Raw genomic sequence first — 22135 nt, forward strand, 5'->3', positions numbered from 1 at the left:
GGGGAAGCGGCGCCGCTGAGGGGCCCGAGCGGGACCGGGATCGGAACCGGGAATTGGGATCGGGAATTGGGAGCGGGAACCGGGATCGGGAACCGGCAGCGGCAGCGGGGAGCGCCCCCGCGCGCAGCTCCAGGTAGCGGGGCCGGAGGGGCGGGAGCGGCCTGAGGGGGTCAAGGCCTGAGGGGGGGGCGCGGCCTGGGCGGGAAGCGCGGCCTGAGGGGCCCGGCCCCGAATCCCGGGATTTGGAGGGGGCAGCGTCACCTCCTCCCTCGGAAAATCCCGGGATTTGGGGGGGGGCAGCGTCACCTCCTCCCTCGGAAAATCCCGGGATTTGGGGGGGTCACGGTCACCCCCCTCCATTGCTGGGATTCTGGAGGGTCACGGTCACTCCTTGCGACAGAAAAATCCCGGGATTTGGGGAGTCACGATCCCCTGCTCCTATCCCAAAAATCGCGATTTGGAGGGGTCATGGTCGCGTCTTCCCACAAAAAAATCCCGGGATTTGTGGGGATCAGGATTATTCCCCCCCATCCTGGAATTCTGGGGGATCACGGTCAGTCCTTCCCCATCCCAAATCCCGGGACTGGGGGGGGTCACGCTCATCCCCTCTGGCCTGGAATTTCGGGGAGTTTGGCATCGGTGTGAGGAGTTTGGGGTGGGGAGTTTGGGCTGGGAATGGGGAGTTTGGGATCGGGAGTTTGGGCTGGGAATGGGGAGTTTGGGATCGGGAGTTTGGGCTGGGAATGGGGAGTTTGGGATCGGGATGGGCAATTTGGGATTGGAAGCTCGGGATCGCGATGGGGGCCTTGGGATCCTGGATATTTGGGAAAACCCCAAAATCCCACGGAATCCCTGCCCAGACCCTCTCAGCCCTCGTGGGAATCCTGGGAAAACTGGGAATGCCGAGCAAACGGGGAATCCCGAGCCCTCCCGGCTCCTTTGGGATTTTCGGGATCCCGGGCGCGGGGCCAGGCTGCGGGGCCGGCAGATGGTCGGGAATTAATCCCCTCCAAATCCCGGGAATTTAATCCCACACGGATCTCTGGGGACGAGGCAGCTGCGCCGGGATGGGGGGAGTGGGATTGGGATGTGGAATTTGGGATCGGGATGGGGGGATCATTGGAATTGGGGATCTAGGGTTGGGATGGGGGTTCAGGATTGGGAATTTGGGATTGGGGATTTAGGATCGGGATGGGGAATTTGGGATCACGACAGGGAATTTGGGGTTAGGATTCAGGATCAGGACGGGGGGTTTGGGATCAGTCTGGGAGCCGGGATTTGCCGCAGGTGGAATTTTGGGACGATCCCTCCCCGTTCGTGGCTGTCCCCGCCTCCTTTCCCGGGAAGGATTTTCCAAACCCCGCTCCTGATCCCAAACAGCTCCCCCGGGATTGTCCATTCCCAAAAAGCAGCTGGGATTGGGGTGGGGAAATCCGGGATCCACCCCAGGCATTCCCAGGGATTTGGATGTGAATGGGAAGGAGCCATTCCCTACCTGGGGAGGCTTTCCCTGGGATAAAAGGGCAGGAAAGGGGATCTGGGGAGGAAAAGGCCCCTCCCGAGGCACATCCCAGAGGGAAAATGAATGGAATCCCACCTGCTCGGGGCTTCCCAGGATCCAGAGGGAATCTGGGGCTGGAATTGGGGCCGGGAATTGGGGCTGGATCCCTGATTTCCCACCTCAGATCCGGAGGGAATCTGGGGCTGGAATTGGGGCTGGATCCCTGATTTCCCACCTCAGATCCAGAGGGAATCTGGGGCCGGGAATTGGGGCTGGAATTGGGGCTGGATCCCTGATTTCCCACCTCAGATCCGGAGGGAATTTGGGGCTGGATCCACGGCTCTTTCCCCTCTTTCCCAGTTTTCCAAGCTGGAAAACCGTGGGATCAAAGCCCCTCCTCATGAAAGGAGTTTTTCCCCTAAATGAACCCAAAATCCTTGGAGCTCCCGGGCCGGCTGGAGGCGCTGGAATTCCGGGATTCCAGGGGTTAACAGGGAATCGCTGTCCCCGGGATGTGGCAGATCCCGGGCCCGGCTCCAGGTCGGGAACAGGGCCGGGATTGAGCCGGGATGGGGCCGGGTCCCGAGGCTTTCCCGAGGCTTTCCCGGCACTTCTGGGAATCTGGGGGATGGATCCGCAGCAGGGCTGGGCTGGGAAGGAGAGTTTTGGGATGAAAGGGGGAATTTTTGGGATGGGAAGGGGAATTTTTGGGATGGGAAGGGGAATTTTGGGATAAAAGGGGGAATTTTTGGGATAAAACGGGGAATTTTTGGGATAAAAGGGGATTTTTGGGATGAAAGGGGGAGTTTTTGGGATGGAGAGGAGACGTTTGGGGCGGAAGGGGAATGAGAATGGAAAAGGCTGCGGGACATCAGGGTTCCCTGGGGTTTATGGGGATGAAACCCAGAAATTCCCAAACTGCCCCACCCTGAACCCCTTTCCCCCCACTTCCAGCCATGGGGGACATGAAAACCCCGGATTTCGACGACCTGCTGGCCGCCTTCGACATCCCCGACATCGACGCCAACGAGGCCATCCAGTCGCACCAGGAGGAGCCCGAGGCGCACGGGAAGCAGCTCCCGGGGGAGCCGGGCCCCGGCGCGGCCCCCGAGCCCGCCCTGCCCCACGCGGACATCTCGGCCGTCAGCGTCATCGTCAAGAACACCGTGTGCCCCGAGCAGGCCGAGGCCAAGGACGGGCACGGGCACGGGCTGGCGCCGCGGCTGCTGCAGAACGGGTTCAGCACGGCCCCCGAGGGGCCCGCGGGCCGCCCCGCCGAGCCCGCCCCCAACGGCGACTGCTGGGCCAAGGAGAAGGGAGCCAAGGGCCTGGAGCTCTTCTCGCACTTCAGCCCCGAGCCCGGCCAGGACGGCACCAACCTCATCGACCGCGCCCGCGAGGCCAAGGCCAAGGACAAGGCCCCGGCCGCGCCCCCCGCGGGCGGCAAGGAGCCCCTGGGGGACGGCCCCGAGGCGCTGGAGCCGCCCTTCCCGGCGCCGTTCCGGGCAGCGGCCGCCGGGGACGGGGCCCAGCCCGTGCCCTGCATCAAGAAGGAGGAGTCGGACCCGGAGGAGGCTCCGGGCAGGGGCTGCAGCCCCAAGGGGCTGGGGCTGGATCACCTCAAGTCCGTCACTGTCCGGTTCCCCGGCGGGGACTCTCCCGTGGCGCCGTGGCCGGGGGCGGAGCCGGGGGCGCTGGATGGCGGCGCCGGGGCCGGGGCCGAGCTCAAGCACTCGCCCGGGAGCCCCCGGGAGCCCTTCCCCTCGCCGGGCATCCCCATCCCTGCTTCCCCCAAGCAGCTCTCCCTGAAGGACGAGCGGGAGGTGCTGGGCAAGGCCGCGGGCAGCCCCCCGAGCGCGTCCAGCGGCGACGAGGAGGACGAGGAGGAGGAGGAGGAGGAGGAGGCGGAAAGCACCAACTCGCCGTCCTCCAGCTCCTCGCGGCCGCTCAAGGTGCGCATCAAAACCATCAAAACCTCCTGTGGCAGCATCACCAGGACGGTCACCAGGGTGTCCTCGGACTCGGAGCCGCCCTCGGGCAAACTGCCCAGCGAGCAGAGCTCCCAGGAGCCCCTGGAGTGTCCCGCCGCCGACACGGCCAAGGAGAAACCGGAGCTCTGCAGCCCCCTGAAAAACACGGAGGGGCCCAAGATCGTCAGCGTGCAGCTGGGCAACGGCACCAAGCTGAAGGGGACGGTGCTGCCCGTGGCCACCATCCAGAGCGCCAGCAGCGCCATGCTCATCGCCGCCAGCGTGGCCCAGCAGAAATCCGTGGTGCTGCCCACCAAACCCGGCAAATCCGTGGCCAAGAACATCCTGAGCCTGGTGCCGCAGCCCCTGCCCAAGGGGGACGCCCGCGCCAACGGCGGCGCCAAGGCCAACGGCGGCGCCAAGGCCAACGTGGCCGGCACCGTCATCTCCCGCAGCCAGTCCAGCCTGGTGGAGGCCTTCAACAAGATCCTCAACGGCAAGAACCTGCTGCCCACCTACCGGCCCAACCTGAGCCCCCCGGCCGAGGCCAGCCTGGCGCTGCCCCCCTCCGGCTTCCGCTGCCTGGAGTGCGGCGACGCCTTCGCGCTGGAGAAGAGCCTGGCGCGGCACTACGACCGGCGCAGCATGCGCATCGAGGTCACCTGCAACCACTGCACCAAGCGCCTGGTGTTCTTCAACAAGTGCAGCCTGCTGCTGCACGCCCGCGAGCACAAGGACAAGGGGCTGGTGATGCAGTGCTCGCACCTGGTGATGCGCCCCATCGCCCTGGAGCAGATGATCGGCCAGCCCGACGTCACCCCGCTGGCCTCGCTGGCCCTGCCCGCCGCCAAGGTGGCCCAGGAGGGCGCGGGCCAGGAGCTGCTGCCCGTGCTGCCCCTGGGCTCCGAGCCCGGCAGCTACAGCTGCTTCAGGTGCCTGGAGTGCAAGGAGCAGTGCAAGGACAAGGCCGGGCTGGCCGCGCACTTCCAGCAGCCCGGGGCGGCCGCCAGCAGCAGCAGCAGCAGCACGGTGAGAGCAGCGCTGGGAGGGGATGGGAGGGATGGGAGGGGATGGGAGACACTGGGAGGGGATGGGAGACACTGGGAGGGATGGGAGGAGATGGGAGACACTGGGAGGGGATGGGAGGGATGGGAGGGGATGGGAGACACTGGGAGGGGATGGGAGGAGATGGGAGGGGATGGGAGACACTGGGAGGGGATGGGAGGGATGGGAGACACTGGGAGGTGGTTCAGAGTGCTGAGAGATGGTTCAGGGCACTGGGAGGTGGTTGGAGATGGTGGGAGAGCGGTGAGAACATCCAGCCCTGGATCCATGGATCCACTCGTCCCCTCCCATCCATCCTGATCCCTGCTGGAATTCTCCCAGAGCTCTGTGGGATCCTGGTTTCAGTTGGAATTTTCCAAGATCCCAGAACCATTTTGTACCCATTCCTTGATGGAATTTTCCCAGGACTGTTTGCCCTCCTGGTTTCAGTGGGAATTCTCCCCAGGCTGGTTGGGACCCTGGCCCCCTAAGGGCTGGAATTCTTGGAGTTCTGAGGCTGATCCCAGCTGGAATTCCCGGGTTCCGAGGGTGATCCCAAGTGGAATTCCTGGGGTTCTGAGGGTGATCCCAGCTGGAATTCCAGGGTGATCCCAGCTGGAATTCCTGGGGTTCTGAGGGTGATCCCGAGTGGAATTCCAGGGTGATCCCAGCTGGAATTCCTGGGGTTCTGAGGGTGATCCCAGCTGGAATTCCAGGGTTCCGATGGTGATCCCAGGTGGAATTCCCGGGTTCCGAGGGTGATCCCCGGTTCCGAGGGTGATCCCAGGTGGAATTCCTGGGGTTCTAAGGGTGATCCCAAGTGGAATTCCAAGGCTGATCCCAGGTGGAATTCCCGGGTTCCGAGGGTGATCTTGGGTGGAATTCCCGGTTCCAAGGGTGATCCCCGGTTCTGAGGGTGGTCCCAGGTGGAATTTGTGGGGTTCCGAGGGTGATCCCGGGTTCCGAGGGTGATCCCGGGTGGAATTCCCGGGGTTCCGAGGGTGATCCTGGCTGGAATTCCCGGTTCCAATGCGGATCCCAGCTGGAATTCCCGGGTTCCAATGCGGATCCCAAGTGGAATTCCCGGTTCCAATGCGGATCCCGGGTGGAATTCTGGGGTTCCGAGGGTGATCCCGGCTGGAATTCCCGGTTCCAATGCGGATCCCGGCTGGAATTCCCGGTTCCAATGCGGATCCCGGCTGGAATTCCCGCTGCTCCCGGCTCGCAGGTGTGCTCGGCGTGCCCCATGATCCTGGCCAACCGCTGCAGCTTCAGCGCGCACCAGCGCATGCACCGCAGCCGCCCGCCCCACGTCTGCCCCGAGTGCGGCGGCAACTTCCTGCTGGCCAACTTCGAGTCCCACCTCAAGGACTCCTGCCTGCACTTCTCCCGCAGGGTGGGATACAGGTACGGCCCCGGAATTCCGGAATTCCGCCGAGGGGCCCCACGGGGAGGCTGCTCGGGAGGGCCCGGAGTGGAGCTTGCCCGGGGAGCGTGGGGCAGTTTCCTGCTGGGCACCTTGGGGGGCTCCTCCACGGGGGGGACGCGGGTACGGAGCCCGGGAGTCCTGGGAATTGCGGGAATCCTCGTCTGGGATCCTGGCTCCCGCTGGGAATCTCCCCTGAACCGCTTTGGATCCTGGTCCTCGGCAGAATTTTCCCAGACCTGCTTTGGATCCCAGTCTCCATTGGGCATTCCCAGAACTGCTTTGGATCCCGGTGTCCATTGGGAATTCCCAGGAACTCTTTGGATCCCAGTCTCCACTGGGCATTCCCAGAACTGCTTTGGATACCGGTGTCCATGGGGAATTCCCAGGAACTCTTTGGATCCTGGTCTCCATTGGGCATTCCCGGATCCCCTTTGGATCCTGGTCTCCACTGGGAATTTTCCCAGATCCCGTTTGGATCCCGTTCTCCATTGGGCATTCCCAGAACTCCTTTGGATCCCGTTCTCCATTGGGCATTCCCAGATCCCCTTTGGATCCCGTTTTCCATCCGGCATTCCCGGATCCCCTGTGGATCCCGTTTTCCACTGGGAATTTTCCCAGATCCCCTTTGGATCCCGTTTTCCATCCGGCATTCCCAGATCCCCTTTGGTTCCCATTCTCCATTGGGCATTCCCGGATCCCCTTTGGTTCCCATTTTCCATCCGGCATTCCCAGATCCCCTTTGGTTCCCATTTTCCATCCGGCATTCCCGGATCCCCTTTGGATCCCATTTTCCATCCGGCATTCCCGGATCCCCTTTGGATCCCGTTCTCCATCCGGCATTCCCGGATCCCCTTTGGTTCCCGTTCTCCATTGGGCATTCCCGGATCCCCTTTGGATCCCGTTTTCCATCCGGCATTCCCGGATCCCCTTTGGTTCCCGTTTTCCATCCGGCATTCCCGGACCCCCTTTGGATCCCGTTTTCCATCCGGCATTCCCGGATCCCCTTTGGATCCCGTTTTCCACTGGGAATTTTCCCGGACCCCGTTCTCCGCGGGATTTTCCAGGTGTCCCAGCTGCTCCGTGGTGTTCGGGGGGGTCAATTCCATCAAGTCCCACATCCAGAGCTCGCACTGCGAGGTTTTCCACAAGTGCCCCATCTGCCCCATGGCCTTCAAATCCGCGCCCAGCGCCCACGCCCACGTCTACACGCAGCACCCCGGCTTCAGCAACCAGCAATCCAAGTGAGTGCTGCCGGAATCCCGGGAATATCCCGGGAATGTCCCAGATCCCAGCTGCGCCCAGGGCCCGGGAGCGGCTCGGGGGCAGCCTGGGACAGACTGGGGTGGGAGGTTTGGGAGTGAGGGGTGGGGGTTTGGGAGTGAGAGGCTGGGATGGGAGGTTTGGGAATGAGGGGTTGGGATTTGGGAAGTTTGGGAACGTTCTGCTGTGGGAATGGAGTTGGCTGGGAGATTTGGGAACGTGGCCCTTGGGGATGAGGGCCTGGTGATCCCAGAGGGCTTTTCCTGCCTGAGCCATTCCAGGACTGGGAGGACTGGGAATATTCCATGACTGGCAGATCCTCCTCCATGGGTGGGATGAGCTCAGCTCCAACCTTCCTTTTCCCATCCCTTTTTCCCTATTTTTTCCCTCTTCTTCCCTCCTTTTCTCCCTCCCTTTTCTGATTTTCCCCTCCTTTTTCTGTTTTCCCCCTCCTTTCCCATCTCCTTTTTCCTCCTCTTCTCCTTGCCTTTTCCTCCTTTCCCTTTCCCTTTTTCCTTCTCATTTCTTTTTCCTTTTCCTTCCCTCATTTCTCTTTTTCCCCTCCTTTCCCTTCCCTCATTTCTCTCTTTCCTCTCCTACTTTCCCTTTTTCCTTCTCTTTTCCCCTCCCTCATTTCTCTCTTTCCCCTCCTTTTCCCCTCCCTCTCCGCTCCCCCCGGCGTGTCCCCCACCCCATTTTTCCCCGATTTTTCCCTGTTTTTCCCCAATTTTTCCCCGTTTTTCCCCGTTTTTGCCCCGTTTCTGGCCAGGATGATTTACAAGTGTGCCATGTGTGACACGGTGTTCACGCACAAGCCGCTGCTGTCGTCGCACTTTGATCAGCACCTGCTGCCCCAGCGCGTCAGCGTCTTCCGCTGCCCGCAGTGCCCGCTGCTCTTCGCCCAGAAGCGCACCATGCTCGAGCACCTCAAGGTCAGGCACTGTCCCAGGCTGAATGCCAGCTGGGAATGGCAAAATTCCACCTAAAAACGGCAAAATTCCACCTAAAAATGGCAAAATTCTGGCCAGAAATCATGGGAATTTACCCTAAATTGGGGAAATGGGAGCGGGGAGGGGGACCCAGCCATGGTCTGGATCCAGAAGCGCACCATGCTCGAGCACCTCAAGGTCAGCCGCTGTCCCAGGTGGAATTCTGGCCAGAAATCATGGAAATTTACCCCAAACTGGGGAAATGGGAGTGGGGAGGGGTCTGGATGCAGAAATGCACCAGGCTTGAGCACCTCAAGGTCAGCCCCTGTACCAGGCTGAATGCCGGCTGGGAATGGCAAAATTCTGGCTAAAAACGGCAAAATTCCACCTAAAAATGGCAAAATTCTGGCCCGAAATCATGGAAATTTCTCCCAAACTGGGGAAATGGGAGTGGGGAGGGGGAGCCAGCTGTGGTCTGGATCCAGAAATGCACCAGGCTCCAGCACCTCAGGGTCAGGTGCCATCCCAGGCGGAATTCCGGCCAAAACCAGCAAAATTCCACCTAAAAACGGCAAAATTCCACCTAAAAACGGCAAAATTCCACCTAAAAATGGCAAAATTCCACCTAAAAATGGCAAAATTCCGGCCAGGAATGATGGAAATTTCCCCCAGATTGGGGAAATGGGAATGGGGAGGGGTGGGAGCCAGCCGTGGTCTGGATCGAGCACCTCAGGGTCAGGCGCCGTCCGAGGTGGAATTCCAGCTGGGAATGGCGAAATTCTTACCAAAAATGGCAAAATTCCGGCCAGAAACTGTGGAAATTTCCCCAGAGTGGCGGGGACGGGAGCAGGGAGCAGTCAGGGCCTGTGTTTGGCTGTTAATTAATCAAAACCAGCCCGATGAGAGCAACCAAAGCTGCCATGGCAGCCCAGAGCCGCATCGCTGGCATCGCCTCCCTGAGGCCCCTCGGGAGGAGAATCCCAGCAAAAAGGGGAAATTTCCAGAAAATACCTTGGGAGGGAGGAAATGCACAACACACCTGGGGAGGGGAACCCTGGCCAAAGGGGTTTCCTCAGGAAATACCATGGATACACCTGAGGGGGAAATCCTGGCTGCAGAGGGGTTTTCAGCAGGGATCGTGGATACAGGGGGGTTTTCAGAATATCCATGGCTGCAGAGGGGTTTTCAGCAAATATCATGGATATAGAGGGGTTTTTCAGAAGATGCTACAGGGGTTTTTCAGAATATCCATGGCTACAGGGGTTTTTCAGAGGATGCCGTGGCTGCAGAGGGATTTTGCAGAAGATGCTGTGGCTGCAGAGGGGTTTTTCAGCAAGGATCATGGCTACAGGGTTTTTTTCAGAATATCCATGGCTGCAGGGGGGTTTTGCAGCAAATATCATGGATATAGAGGGGTTTTTCAGCAAATATCATGGATATAGGGGTTTTTCAGAATATCCATGGCTGCAGAGGGGTTCTTCAGCAGGGATCGTGGATACAGGGGGGTTCTTCAGAATATCCATGGCTGCAGAAGGGTTTTTCAGAAGATGCCGTGGATGCAGGGGGTTTTGTAGAATATCCATGGCTGCAGCGGGGTTTTTCAGCAAATATCATGGATACAGAGGGGTTTATCAGCAAGGATCATGGATATAGGGATTTTTCAGAATATCCGTGGCTGCAGAGGGGTTTTTCGGAAGATGCCATGGCTGCAGAGGGATATTTCAGCAAGGATCATGGATACAGGGAGGTTTTTCAGAAGATGCTGTGGCTACAGGGGGTTTTCAGCAAGGATCATGGATACAGAGGGGTTTTTCAGAATGTCCATGGCTGCAGTGGGATATTTCAGCAAATATCATGGATACAGGGGGGTTTATCAGCAAGGATCATGGCTGCAGGGGTTTTCCAGAATATCCGTGGCTGCAGAGGGGTTTTTTGGAATGTCCATGGCTGCAGAGGGGTTTTGCAGAAGATGCTGTGGCTGCAGCGGGATTTTTCAGCAAATATCATGGATATAGAGGGGTTTTTCAGCAAGGATCATGGATATAGGGATTTTGCAGAATGTCCATGGCTGCAGGGGTTTTTCAGAAGATGCCGTGGCTGCAGAGGGATATTTCAGCAAGGATCATGGATACAGAGGGGGTTTTTCAGCAGGTATCATGGCTACAGGGGGTTTTCAGCAAGGATCATGGATACAGAGGGGTTTTTCAGCAAGGATCGTGGATACAGGGAGGTTTTTCAGAAGATGCTGTGGCTGCAGGGGTTTTTCAGAATGTCCATGGCTGCAGGGGTTTTTCCGAGGATGCTGTGGCTGCAGCGGGGTTTTTCAGCAAATATCATGGATATAGAGGGGTTTTTCAGCAAGCATCATGGATATAGGGATTTTTCAGAATATCCATGGCTGTAGAGGGGTTTTTCAGCAAATATCATGGATACAGGGAGGTTTTTCAGAATGTCCATGGCTACAGGGAGGTTTTTCCGAGGACGCCGTGGCTGCCGCGGTGCCTGACCCCGCTCTCTCCCTCGCAGAACACGCACCAGCCCCAGCCGTGCCAGGACGAGCCCTCCCGGCGCTCGGGGCCGCTGCTGACGCCCAAGGCGGAGCCGCCGGAGCCGCCGCGGCGCTCGGGCTCCTCCTCGAGCTCCTCGGAGGAGGAGGAGGAGGAGGAGGAGGCCCCGAGCTCCCCGGAGCTGCGGCGGGCGCGGCGCGGGCGCTTTGCCCGGGGCAGGGCCGGCCCCAAGGCCAAGGGCAGCGGCTGGAGCTGCGGCCTCTGCCACTCGTGGTTCCCCGAGCGCGACGAGTACGTGGCGCACATGAAGAGGGAGCACGGCAAGGTCGGCACCGCTCGGGGAGTGCTGGGGCTTTGGGGGCATTCTGGGCGGGATCTGGGGGCATTCTGGGCGGGATCTGGGGGCATTCTGGGCGGGATTGGAGGGAAAATGGAGTAAAAACGGCTGGAGGGAGAGTCCCGGCTCCTGGAGCCTCCTGGATGCTCTTGGAGCCTCCTGGAGCCTCCTGCATCCTCCTGGATCCCTCTGGATCCCCCTGGAGCCTCCTGGATCCTCCTGGATCCCCCCTGGATCCCCCTGGTTCCTCCTGGAGCCCCCTGGATGCTCTTGGAGCCTCCTGGTTCCCTCTGGATCCTCCTGGAGCCTCCTGGATGCTCCTGGATCCTGGGAATGGGAGGGTTTGGGAATGGGAATTGGTTTTGGGGTAATTCCTGATTGGGTGAACGATCCCAGGCAGGAGCAGGGATGGGAGGGAAAACTGAATTCCCACCTCCAGCTGGAGAGGGAATCCCGGCTTTGGGTCCTCCTGGGTCCCTCTGGATCCCTCCTGGGTTTTTCCCTGTGTTTTCCGGGATCCTGGGCTGGACTTTTCCTGGGTTTTTCTGGAATCCCTCCTGGGTTTGTCCCAGTCCCCCCGGGATCCTGAGCGATGTTTTCCCAGATTTTTCCCCGGGATCCTGAGCGATGTTTTCCCGGATTTTTCCCCGGGATCCTGAGCGATGTTTTCCCGGATTTTTCCCCGGGATCCTGGGAGGGTTTGTCCCGTGTTTCCCTGGGATCCTGAGCAATGTTTTCCCGGATTTTTCCCGTGTTTCCCCGGGATCCTGGGAGGGTTTGTCCCGTGTTTCCCCGGGATCCTGACGGGTTTTTCCCCTCAGTCTGTGAAGAAGTTCCCGTGCCACCTGTGCGAGCGCTCCTTCTGCTCGGCCCCGAGCCTGCGGCGCCACGTGCGCGTCAACCACGAGGGCATCAAACGCGTCTACCCCTGCCGGTAACAACGGGGTTCCTGAGGGGTTCTGGGGTTACCCCTGCCGGTAACAACGGGGTTCTGGGGGTTCTGGGGTTACCCCTGCCGGTAACAACGGGGTTCAGGGATTCCTGGGGTTACCCCTGCCGGTAACAACGGGGCTCAGGGATTCCTGGGTTACCCCTGCCGGTAACAACGGGGTTCTGGGGTTCCTGGGGTTCCTGGGTTACCCCTGCTGGTAACAACGGGGCTCCTGAGGGGTTCTGGGGGTTCCTGGGGTTACCCCTGCCGGTAACAACGGGGCTCCCGAGGGGTTCTGGGGTTACCCCTGCCGGTACCAACGGGGTTCTGGGGCTCTGGGGTTCCCGAGGGGTTCCCGAGGGGTTCCTGAGGGGTTCCTGAGCGATTCCTGGGGTTCCTGAGCGATTCCTGGGGTTCCTGAGCGATTCCCGGGGTTCCTGAGGGGTTCCCGGGGTTCTGGGAGAGCGGGAATGCCGGGGCTGGGAACGGGGCTGGGATGGCCGGGAGCTGGAGGGAGCGGGGAGGATTGAGGGGGTTTGGGGTTGGGGTTGGGGTTGGGCAGGGAAAAGGGGAACTCTCAAGGAATTGGGGTTCAATTCCCAGGGAAACTGGGGTTTAATTCCCAAGGAATCGGGGATTAATTCCCAGGAAAATCAGGGTTTAATTCCCAGAAAAATCAGGGTTTCATTCCCAAGGAATCAGGGATTAATTCCCAGGGAAATTGGGTTTTAATTCCCAAGGAATCGGGGATTAATTCCCAGAAAAATCAGGGTTTCATTCCCAAGACTCAGGGTTTAATTCCCAGGGAAATTGGGTTTTAATTCCCAGGGAATCAGGGTTTATTTCCCAAGGAATCAGAGATTAATTCCCAAGGACTCAGGGATTAATTCCCAGGAAAATCAGGGTTTAATTCCCAAGGAATCAGGCATTGATTCCCAGGAAAATCAGGGTTTAATTCCCAGGGAATGAGGGCTCATTCCCACCAGCCCTGCCCAAGATGGAAAGTGAAACTCCGGGAGTGAGAAGGATTTGGGAGGGGACTCCAGGCTTTGTATCGGTCCCGTTCGGGGCTGGAATTTGGGAATTCCGGCGGCAGAATTCCCGGGAAAACGGAGCTGCTGCGTTGGCAGGTACTGCACGGAGGGGAAGAGAACGTTCAGCAGCCGCCTGATCCTGGAGAAGCACATCCAGGTGCGCCACGGCATCAAAGTCACCGACGCTGCCCGCAGCCAGGAGGTGGTGATGGCCCGCGGGCCCCCCGGCCCCGCCCAGGTGCGACATCCCGGGAATCCCGGGAATTCTGGGAATCCCGGGAATTCTGGGAATTCTGGGAATTCTGGGGCTGCTTTGGGGCAGGACTGGGGAAGGGGGGGGGGGTTTATCCTGCAATTCTCGCTGGGAACCCACAAATCCCAGCCCTAAACTGCATCCAGGGGGGAGGTTTCGGATCTGGAACTGCCCAGGTGGAATTTCCTGGGAATTATCTGGGAATTTCCCGGGAATTTCAGCTTTTGTGGCAGGATTGATTGGAGCCAATGTCCCGAGAATTTTAACGCCCCCAAACTGGGATTGGGGTGGTCCCTGTGACCCCAAAATTTAACGGGGGGGGGGGGGGGGGGGTCCCCAGTACTTTTAACCCCCCCAAATTGGAATGGGGGGGGGGGGGGGTCCCATTTTTTATGCTCCCCCCTCAATTTACCCACATTGTCCAATCCCGGGATTCCTGCCCCAGCCCCGCCACTCATTGCCGCTGTTCCCGTTCATTGCCGCTGCTCCCGTTCATTGCCGCTGTCCCGTTCATTGCCGCTGCTCCCGTTCATTGCCGCTGTCCCGTTCATTGCCGCCGTTCCCGTTCATTGCCGCCGTTCCCGTTCATTGCCGCCGTTCCCGTTCATTGCCGCTGCTCCCGCCCATTTCCGCTGTCCCGTTCATTGCCGCTGTCCCGTTCATTGCCGCTGTCCCGTTCATTGCCGCTGTTCCCGTTCATTGCCGCTGTCCCGTTCATTGCCTCTGTCCCGTTCATTGCCGCCGTTCCCGCCCATTGCCGCCGCTCCCGCTCATTGCCGCTGTCCCGTCCGCAGGCCCCCGGGCGCCGGCGGAAGCTCTCCTCGGAGGAGTCGTGCAGCGAGGAGCCCGACAGCACCACCCCGCCCGCCAAGAGCCCGCGGGCGCCGTTCCGGTGCCGCAAGTGCGGCTTCGCGGCCGGGAGCCGCGCCGAGTTCCAGGCGCACCTCCCGCAGCACCGCGCGGAGCAGGGCGCGCCCCAGTGCCGCGAGTGCGGCCTCTGCTTCACCTCGGCCAGCGCCCTGGGCCGCCACCGCTTCATCTCGCACAAGAAGCGCCGCGGGGCCGAGCCCGAGGAGCCCGCGGGAGGCCCCGCCCCGGGCGGCGGAGCCGGGGCCGCTCCCAGCGCCGGCGGCACCGAGGGGAAGCTGGAGTGCAAAGTGTGCGGGAGGCGCTTCGAGAGCGCGCTCAACCTCAAAACGCACTTCAGGACCCACGGGATGGCCTTCATCCGGGCCCGGCAGGGCAACGAGGAGAACTGAGAGAGATTCCTGGGATTCTGGGATTCTGGGATTCTGGGAATGGCCTCATCCGGGCCCGGCAGGGCAACGAGGAGAACTGAGAGAGATTCCTGGATTTCCTGGGATTCTGGGATTCTGGGAATGGCTTCATCCAAGCAGAACTGAGCCTTCCCGGGGATCCTGGAATTCCTGGGATTGTTCTGGGAATCAGCTCCGAGCCCGGGTATCGCGGCATTCCCGGAATTCCGGGATCAGGCCCGAGGGGAGCTGAGCGTTCCCGGGAATCGCAGAATTCCCGGAATTCCGGGATCAGCTCCAGGGCCGTGTACATAAATCACCCCGAGCCCTTCCCGGTGTCCGAGGGAAAGCTGGGAATGGGAATGGGATTGGGATGATCCCAAATCCTGCCAGGAATCCCCTGGGAATGTTGGATTTTGGGGGAATTTGGGGTTTCTGGGACCCCTCCAGGCTCTTCCCAGGAATTCCCGGATCTGGACAGGGCGGGGGAAGCTTTTCCAGCAAAATCCACCTTTTTTGTTATTTTTGGGGTTTTTTTTTTTGGTTTTCCTGGATTCTTGTTCCCATTTGGGAACGTCCCTGGTGCGTTTGGTTGGGAAGGAGGCGATTCCAGAGTCCTGGAATTCCAGAGGTCCCCAGGAAGGGACACCCGGACATGCCTGGACATTCCCAAGGGATCAGGAGGAGGAAAAAAGCTGGAAAAAAGCAGAGAAAAGAAGGAAAAGAGGAGATTTTGGGTTTTTTTTCCTTTGGCAAAGGAATAATGACCCAAAAAAACCCCAGGATTGGGAATGGATCCCAAATCCCAGCCAGGACCCTTTTCCTGAAGTGGGAAAAGTGGGAAAAGTGGGAAAAGTGGGAAAGCTGCTCCCAGATTCCAGGCTGAGGGCGGGGCCTGGGGCCTTTTCCAGCTTTGTTCCAGCTCCTCCTTCCCCTCGGGATCCGGGACCTTTCCCATTTCCAATCCCCTGGAAAAGCCCTGGAAAAGGCCCTGCTCCCTCCGGCCCCGCCATTCCCGGAATTCCCGGGGAAATTCCCGGAATTCCCTGTGGATACCCCCCCCCCCTCCCTGTAAAGTTGTATCATACACTAAAATCCCGAATCCCAACAACTGCTGTGCTCCTCCTGGGATTTGGTTTGGTTTTCCAAGGTTTTTTCCCCGTTTTTTTTTGCGTTTTTCGGGATGGCTGAAGCTGCTTTGGAGTTGATTTTTTTTTGTTTGTTTTTTTTAATTTTTATTCCCGGTTTTTCCGACTTTTTCCAAGCAGGAATGAGGGGAGTTTTCCCTCCCCTTTTCCCTGCAGGTGGATGGATGGAAAAAGGGTGGGAAAAAAACTGGGAAAAATCAGGTGGAATCGGCCATTCCCAAAAATCCTCCAGGCCGGGTGTAAATATAGAGAAGAAATTAAAGTTTCTACGAGATTTAGAAGGAAAAAAATTCCAAAAAAAAAAAAAAAAACAAAAACCTATGGAAAAATGGCTTTGGACCCACGGTTTTCAGCATTTCAGTGCCTTGAGCTGGATTTGGGGTGGAGGGAGGGAGGGGCTGGAATTTCGGGGATGTTCCCCCTGGAATTTCGGGGTTGCACACCTGGAATTCTGGGGCTGTTCCCCCTGGAATTTCGGGGACGTTTTCCCTGGAATTTCGGGGTTGGACACCTGGAATTTTGGGGACGTTTTTCCCTGGAATTCTGGGGCTGTTTCCCCTGGAATTTCGGGGATTTTGGGAATGTGCTGACGGAAAGCCGCGGGCTCGGGAGGCTCTCAGGAATTCTTTATTCTGTAGGAATCGATTCCATTAAACTCCAGTGGTTTCACCCTCTGTGCCCGGCCTCGGCTCCTCCCGGGAATTCCCAGGAAAACTCCCGGGAATGGGAATGGGGAGGGGGGGAGGGGCTGAGGGCTCCGGCTGCATCCCCGAATTTTGGTCCTGCCCCCCAAAAAGGGGCTTGGGAAGGGGTGGGGTCCCCTGGGCCCCTCCCTGCGTCCCCCTGTCCCCTCCCCTGGGGCTGAAAAACCAAATTTTGGGGTTTTTTAACGCTAAAAATTAAAAAAAAAAAAAAAAAAAAAAAAAGGGGACATTGAGGGGACACAAAGGGGGGACACAAAGGGGGGGGGGACATTGGGGACACAGGGGGGACACAAAGGGGGGGACACAAAGGGGGGGACACAGGGGGAGAGGGACCTGAGGGGACACAGGGACGGGGGGGACACAAAGGGGGGGGGACATTGGGGACTCTCAAGTGCCCCCAGCCCCGGCCAGGCCTGGGCGAACGGGGGGGGGGAAATTCCAGGGAATTTTTCCTTCCCTGGGAAGCTCCGGATCCTCCCTGATTTGGGATTTGGGATTTGGGATCGGGACCAGGCCCCCAACCCCCCCGCCCTCGTGTCCGACATTCCTGCCCCGAATTCCCGGCTGGAATTACCCGGGAAAGGGGGAGGGGAGTCCCAGCCCCGAATTCCCGGAAGAGCCGGAATCCCACCGGGAATTCCCCACTTGGAATTTCACCTGGAATCCCACCGGGAATTCCCCACTTGGAATTCCACCTGGAATCCCACCGGGAATTCCCCACTTGGAATTTCACCTGGAATCCCACCGGGAATTCCACCTGGGAATCTCGTCTGGAACCGCCCCCCCCGGGTGTCCCAGAGGAGGGAAGGACCCCACGGGAATTCCGGGAATTTTGGGAATTTCGGGATTTTGGGATTCCCAACCTTCCGGAGACCCCTCCCCGTTCCCACCCCACACATTCCATGGGACTGGGGGCGAATTCCAGGGAATCCCAAGCAGAGAAAAGGGGGAGCTGCCCCCATTCCCAGCCCCTTCCCCCCCCCCCCACGCTCCGTTCCCCGCCTTTCCCGCCGTTTTTCCCGGCTTTTCCATGGAATTCTGTCCCATCTCTCAGCAGAGTCCGGGCCCGGGGAGCAGCCAAGGCTCTGAGGCCGCGTTTCCCGCGGGAACAGAACCGGGAAGTTTGGAATTCTCCCGTTCCTTCCCGGGCGGGGAGGAGGAAAATGATTTTTTTTTTTTTCCTTTTTTTTTTTTTTCCGGGAATTTTTTTTCCGGGGAATTTTTGTTGCTGTTGTTTTTGTTGCTGTTTTTCCCCCCCGGCCTGGGGCGAGCGGAATTTCACATGATGCCGTTGGTGAGGTACTGGAAGCCGTCGTAGAGCTTGGTGGTGATCGACCGCATGGAGCCGTCCACCATCTGCTCCACCAGGAGCTGCAGCTGCTCCTCCGTCAGGTTCATGTGGAAACGCTCCTTGAGGTGCCGGATGGTGGAGGAGCCGTGGAAGCAGGGCAGCTGCGAGCCTGGAAAATGGGGAAAAAACAGGGAAAAATGGGAAAAATGGCAGCTGGGAACCTGGAGAAATGGGAAAAATGGGGAAATGGGGAAAAATGGCAGCTGCGAGCCTGGAAAACGGGGAAAAAACAGGGAAAAATGGGAAAAACGGCAGCTGGGAGAATGGAAAATGGGGAAAAATGGGGGGAAAATGGGAAAAATGGCAGCTGGGAGAATGGGAAACGGGGAAAAATGGGGAGAAAATGGGAAAAATGGCAGCTGGGAGCCTGGAAAACGGGAAAAATGGGGAAAAATGGGAAAAATGGCAGCTGGGAGCCTGGAGAAATGGGAAAAATGGGGAAATGGGGAAAAATGGCAGCTGCGAGCCTGGAAAATGGGGAAAAAACAGGGAAAAATGGGAAAAACGGCAGCTGGGAGAATGGAAAATGGGGAAAAAACGGGGGGAAATGGGAAAAACGGGAAAAATGGCAGCTGCGAGCCTGGAAAATGGGGAAAAACGGGGAGAAAATGGGAAAAATGGCAGCTGCGAGCCTGGAAAACGGGGAAAAAATAGGGAAAAATGGGAAAAACGGGAAAAATGGCAGCTGCGAGCCTGGAAAACGGGGAAAACGGGGAGAAAATGGGAAAAATGGCAGCTGGGAGCCTGGAGAAATGGGAAAAATGGGGAAATGGGGAAAAACGGCAGCTGGGAGCCTGGAAAATGGGAAAAACGGGGCGAAATGGGAAAAATGGCAGCTGGGAGCCTGGGAAACGGGGAAAAACGGGGGAAAATGGGAAAAATGGCAGCTGGGACAATGGAAAATGGGAAAAAACGGGGAGAAAATGGGAAAAATGGCAGCTGCGAGCCTGGAAAACGGGGAAAAACGGGGAGAAAATGGGAAAAATGGCAGCTGGGAGCCTGGGAAAGGGGAAAAACGGGGAAAAATGGGAAAAACGGCAGCTGCAAGCCTGGGAAATGGGAAAAATGGGGAAAAATGGGAAAAAACAGCAGCTGGGAGCCTGGAGAAATGGGAAAAATGGGGAAATCGGGAAGAATGGCAGCTGGGAGAATGGAAAATCAGGAAAAATGGGGAACAGGGCAGCTGGGAGCCAGGAAAAACGGGAAGAACTGGGAATCTGGGAGCTGAGAGACCGGAAAAATGGGAAAAATTGGGATGGGGATGTTGGGAGTCTGGGTTTGAAATGGGATCAGGGAAGGGGAAATCCGGGATGGGATGAGGGGAGAAGGGATTCGGGATCCCGGGCAATGGAAATCCGGGATGGGATGAGGGGATTTGGGATCCCGGGCAATGGAAATTGGGATGGGAGAGGGGCTGGAGCAGGGAACGCTCCGGGAGCAGCCGCTCGGGACGGGAATCCCGGATCCCCACCTTGCTGCATGATCTCCACGATCTGCACCACCTTGTCCATGTGCTTGCGGGCGGCGATCAGCCCCTGCAGCATCAGCATCTTGTAGTAGTTGAACATGTCCCCGTCCAGGCCGCCCATCACCTGCGCCACACGGGAATGGGGAATGGGGAACGGCTCCGGGATTACACGGGAATGCCCTGGAACCCCCCCGGATTCCCTGGATCCCCCTGAATTCCCTGGATCCCCCCGGATTCCCTGGATCCCCCCGGATTCCCTGGATCCCCCCAGATCCCCCCGGATCCCCCCGGATCCCCCAGACCCCACTCACATCCACGAACTCCGAGGTGAGTTTGAAGGGATGGGGGGGTTCCCTGGATCCCCCCAGATCCCCTGGATCCCCCCGGATCCCCCCGGATCCCCCAGACCCCACTCACATCCACGAACTCCGAGGTGAGTTTGAAGGGATGGGGGGGTTCCCTGGATCCCCCCAGATCCCCTGGATCCCCCCGGATCCCCCTGGATCCCCCAGACCCCACTCACATCCACGAACTCCGAGGTGAGTTTGAAGGGATGGGGGGGTTCCCTGGATCCCCTGGATCCCCTGGATCCCTCTGGATCCCCCAGATCCCCCTGGATCCCCACTCACATCCACGAACTCCGAGGTGAGTTTGAAGGCCGAGGTCTCGAAGCCGAGGTTGCGGGGGGAGCTGCTCAGGATGAACCCGAAGTCGATGTGGATGATGTGGCCCTCGGCGTCCAGCAGGATGTTCCCGTTGTGCCTGCGGGCATTCCCGGGAATTCCGTCAGGATCCCGGGGCATTCCGGGAGATCCCACCGAGATTTAAGGGAAAACCCAATAAACGTCACAGCAAATTGTGGGAAAATCACCAAAATGCCATAAATGCCCTCGGGGCCCGCAGGCTGCTCCCATTGGGCCTGCAGGGGAATCAATCCATGAATGACCTGCCCTGACCGGGCTGGACCGATCATTAATGAGCAAATCCATTAATTAATGAGTTAATCAATCCATGAATGACCTGCCCTGACCGGGCTGGACCGACCATTAATGAGCTAATCCATTAATTAATGAGTTAATCAATCCATGAATGACCTGCCCTGACCGGGCTGGACCGATCATTAATGAGCAAATCCATTAATTAATTCATTAATCAATCCATGAATGACCTGCCTTGACCAGGCTGTGCCCGATCATTAATGAGCTAATTCATTAATTAATTCATGAATGACCTGCCCTGACCAGGCTGGACTGATCATTAATGAGCTAATCAATTAATTAATGAGTTGATTACCTACCTTTGACCTGCAGCAGGTAGCAGACCAGGCTGTACCCATTAATTCATTCATTAATTCATTCATTAATTCATTAATTACCTGTCCTTGACCTGCAGCAGGTAGCACACCAGGCTGTACCCGTTCATTACCCATTATTAATTCATTAATTAATTCATTAATTACTTATCTTTGACCTGCAGCAGGGAGCACACCAGGCTGTACCCATTAATTCATTAATTAATTCATTAATTACCTGTCTTTGACCTGCAGCAGGTAGCAGACCAGGCTGTACCCAGCACAGCTCCTCACGAAGTTCCTCTGGGCCATCAGGAAGCTCTCGCTGTTGCTGGGGCCGTGCAGGCCAGGCCGTACCCATATTAATTCATTAATTAACCATTATTAATGAGTTCATTACCTGTCTTTGACCTGCAGCAGGTAGCAGACCAGGCTGTACCCTGCACAGCTCCTCACAAAGTTCCTCTGGGCCGTCAGGAAGCTCTCGCTGTTGCTGGGCTGTGCAGGCCAGGCTGTGCCCGTTCATTACCCATTAATTACCCATTAATTAACGAGTTCATTACCTGTCCTTGACCTGCAGCAGGTAGCAGACCAGGCTGTACCCGGCACAGCTCCTCACAAAGTTCCTCTGGGCCGTGAGGAAGCTCTCGCTGTTGCTGGGGCCGTGCTCCTGCCGCAGGTACTGCAGCAGCGACAGCTGCGACTGCTTCTTGATCTGGTGCAGGGACACGGCGCTGAGCACGGGCTCGATCATCCCGCTGTCGGCAGAGATCACCAGGATCTTGTAGGGCCGGATCCAGAGCGGGACGCGCTCCTGCTCCCAGATCCACTGCGGGGGGAAACACAGTCAAAATCACAAAAAATCCTGAAAAAATCCCCCAAAAATCCCAATAAAATCCTATAGAATCTGACTGGACCTGCTCCTGCTCCCAGATCCACTGCGGGGAGAAATACAGTGAAAAATCACAAAAAATACCAATAAAATCCCCCAATAAAATCCCCATAAAATCCTATAGAATCTGACTGGACCTGCTCCTGCTCCCAGATCCACTGCGGGGGGAAACACAGTGAAAATCACAAAAAATACCGATAAAATCCCGATAAAATCCTGATAAAATCCTATAGAATCTGACTGGATCCACTCCTGCTCCCAGATCCACTGCGGGGAGAAATCCAGTGAAAATCACAAAAAATCCCGATAAAATCCCCAAAAAATCCCAATAAAATCCTATAGAATCCGACTGGACGCGCTCCTGCTCCCAGATCCACTGCGGGGGGAAATACAGTGAAAAATCCCAAAAAATCCTGATAAAATCCCCAAAAAATCCCAATAAAATCCCAATAAAATCTGACTGGACCTGCTCCTGCTCCCAGATCCACTGCGGGGAGAAATACAGTCAAAATCCCAATAAAATCCTGTGAAAGTCCCATAAAATCTGAGAGAAATGGGGGCAACACCCGCTCCTGCTCCCAGATCCACTGCAGGGAGGGAACAGGGACAGATCCCGTGAAAATCCCCATAAAATCCCACAAAACCTGACTGGAATGGGAAATGGGATAAATCCCATGAAAATCCCATAAAATCTGACTGGAACAGGGTTAAAATGATGTGAAATTTTAAAAGATCCCATGAAAATCCCATCAAATCTGACTGGAATGGGGTTAAATGATGTGAAATTAAAGAAATCCTGTTAAAATCCCATCAAGACTGATTGAAATGCC

At 57.7% G+C, this 22135-nt stretch overlaps 2 protein-coding genes across 11 annotated transcripts in view; one reads left to right on the forward strand and one right to left on the reverse strand.

The window, feature by feature from the left end:
• Positions 1–16525, forward strand: ZNF687 (zinc finger protein 687). Its single transcript, XM_071417392.1, has 9 exons — positions 1–133; positions 2456–4500; positions 5744–5922; positions 7009–7185; positions 7974–8136; positions 10660–10965; positions 11799–11911; positions 13039–13180; positions 13990–16525. The coding sequence occupies exons 2-9, from the start codon at positions 2458–2460 to the stop codon at positions 14452–14454; spliced, it is 3588 nt and encodes a 1195-aa protein (XP_071273493.1). The 5' UTR covers positions 1–133; positions 2456–2457; the 3' UTR covers positions 14455–16525.
• PI4KB (phosphatidylinositol 4-kinase beta) overlaps positions 16205–22135 on the reverse strand; it is a 21102-nt gene continuing 15171 nt past the window's right edge. For 6 of the 10 annotated variants that reach the window (XM_071417396.1, XM_071417398.1, XM_071417397.1 and 3 more), the window contains 4 exons: positions 20977–21242; positions 19752–19884; positions 19126–19246; positions 16205–17763 (listed from right to left, as the gene is read on the reverse strand). In XM_071417396.1, the coding sequence (XP_071273497.1) occupies positions 17582–17763; positions 19126–19246; positions 19752–19884; positions 20977–21242 (702 nt within the window). In that variant the 3' untranslated portion in view covers positions 16205–17581. Of the gene's footprint in view, positions 17764–19125; positions 19247–19751; positions 19885–20976; positions 21243–21276; positions 21682–22135 lie in introns of those variants that run through there. The other 4 variants (XR_011676899.1, XR_011676898.1, XM_071417401.1 and 1 more) reach the window with 4 other exon arrangements.

The sequence above is a fragment of the Agelaius tricolor genome, unplaced genomic scaffold (genome assembly GCF_023055355.1).
Source record: "Agelaius tricolor isolate 1412-34295 unplaced genomic scaffold, bAgeTri1.0.p SCAF_69, whole genome shotgun sequence".
Classification (NCBI taxonomy): domain Eukaryota; kingdom Metazoa; phylum Chordata; class Aves; order Passeriformes; family Icteridae; genus Agelaius; species Agelaius tricolor.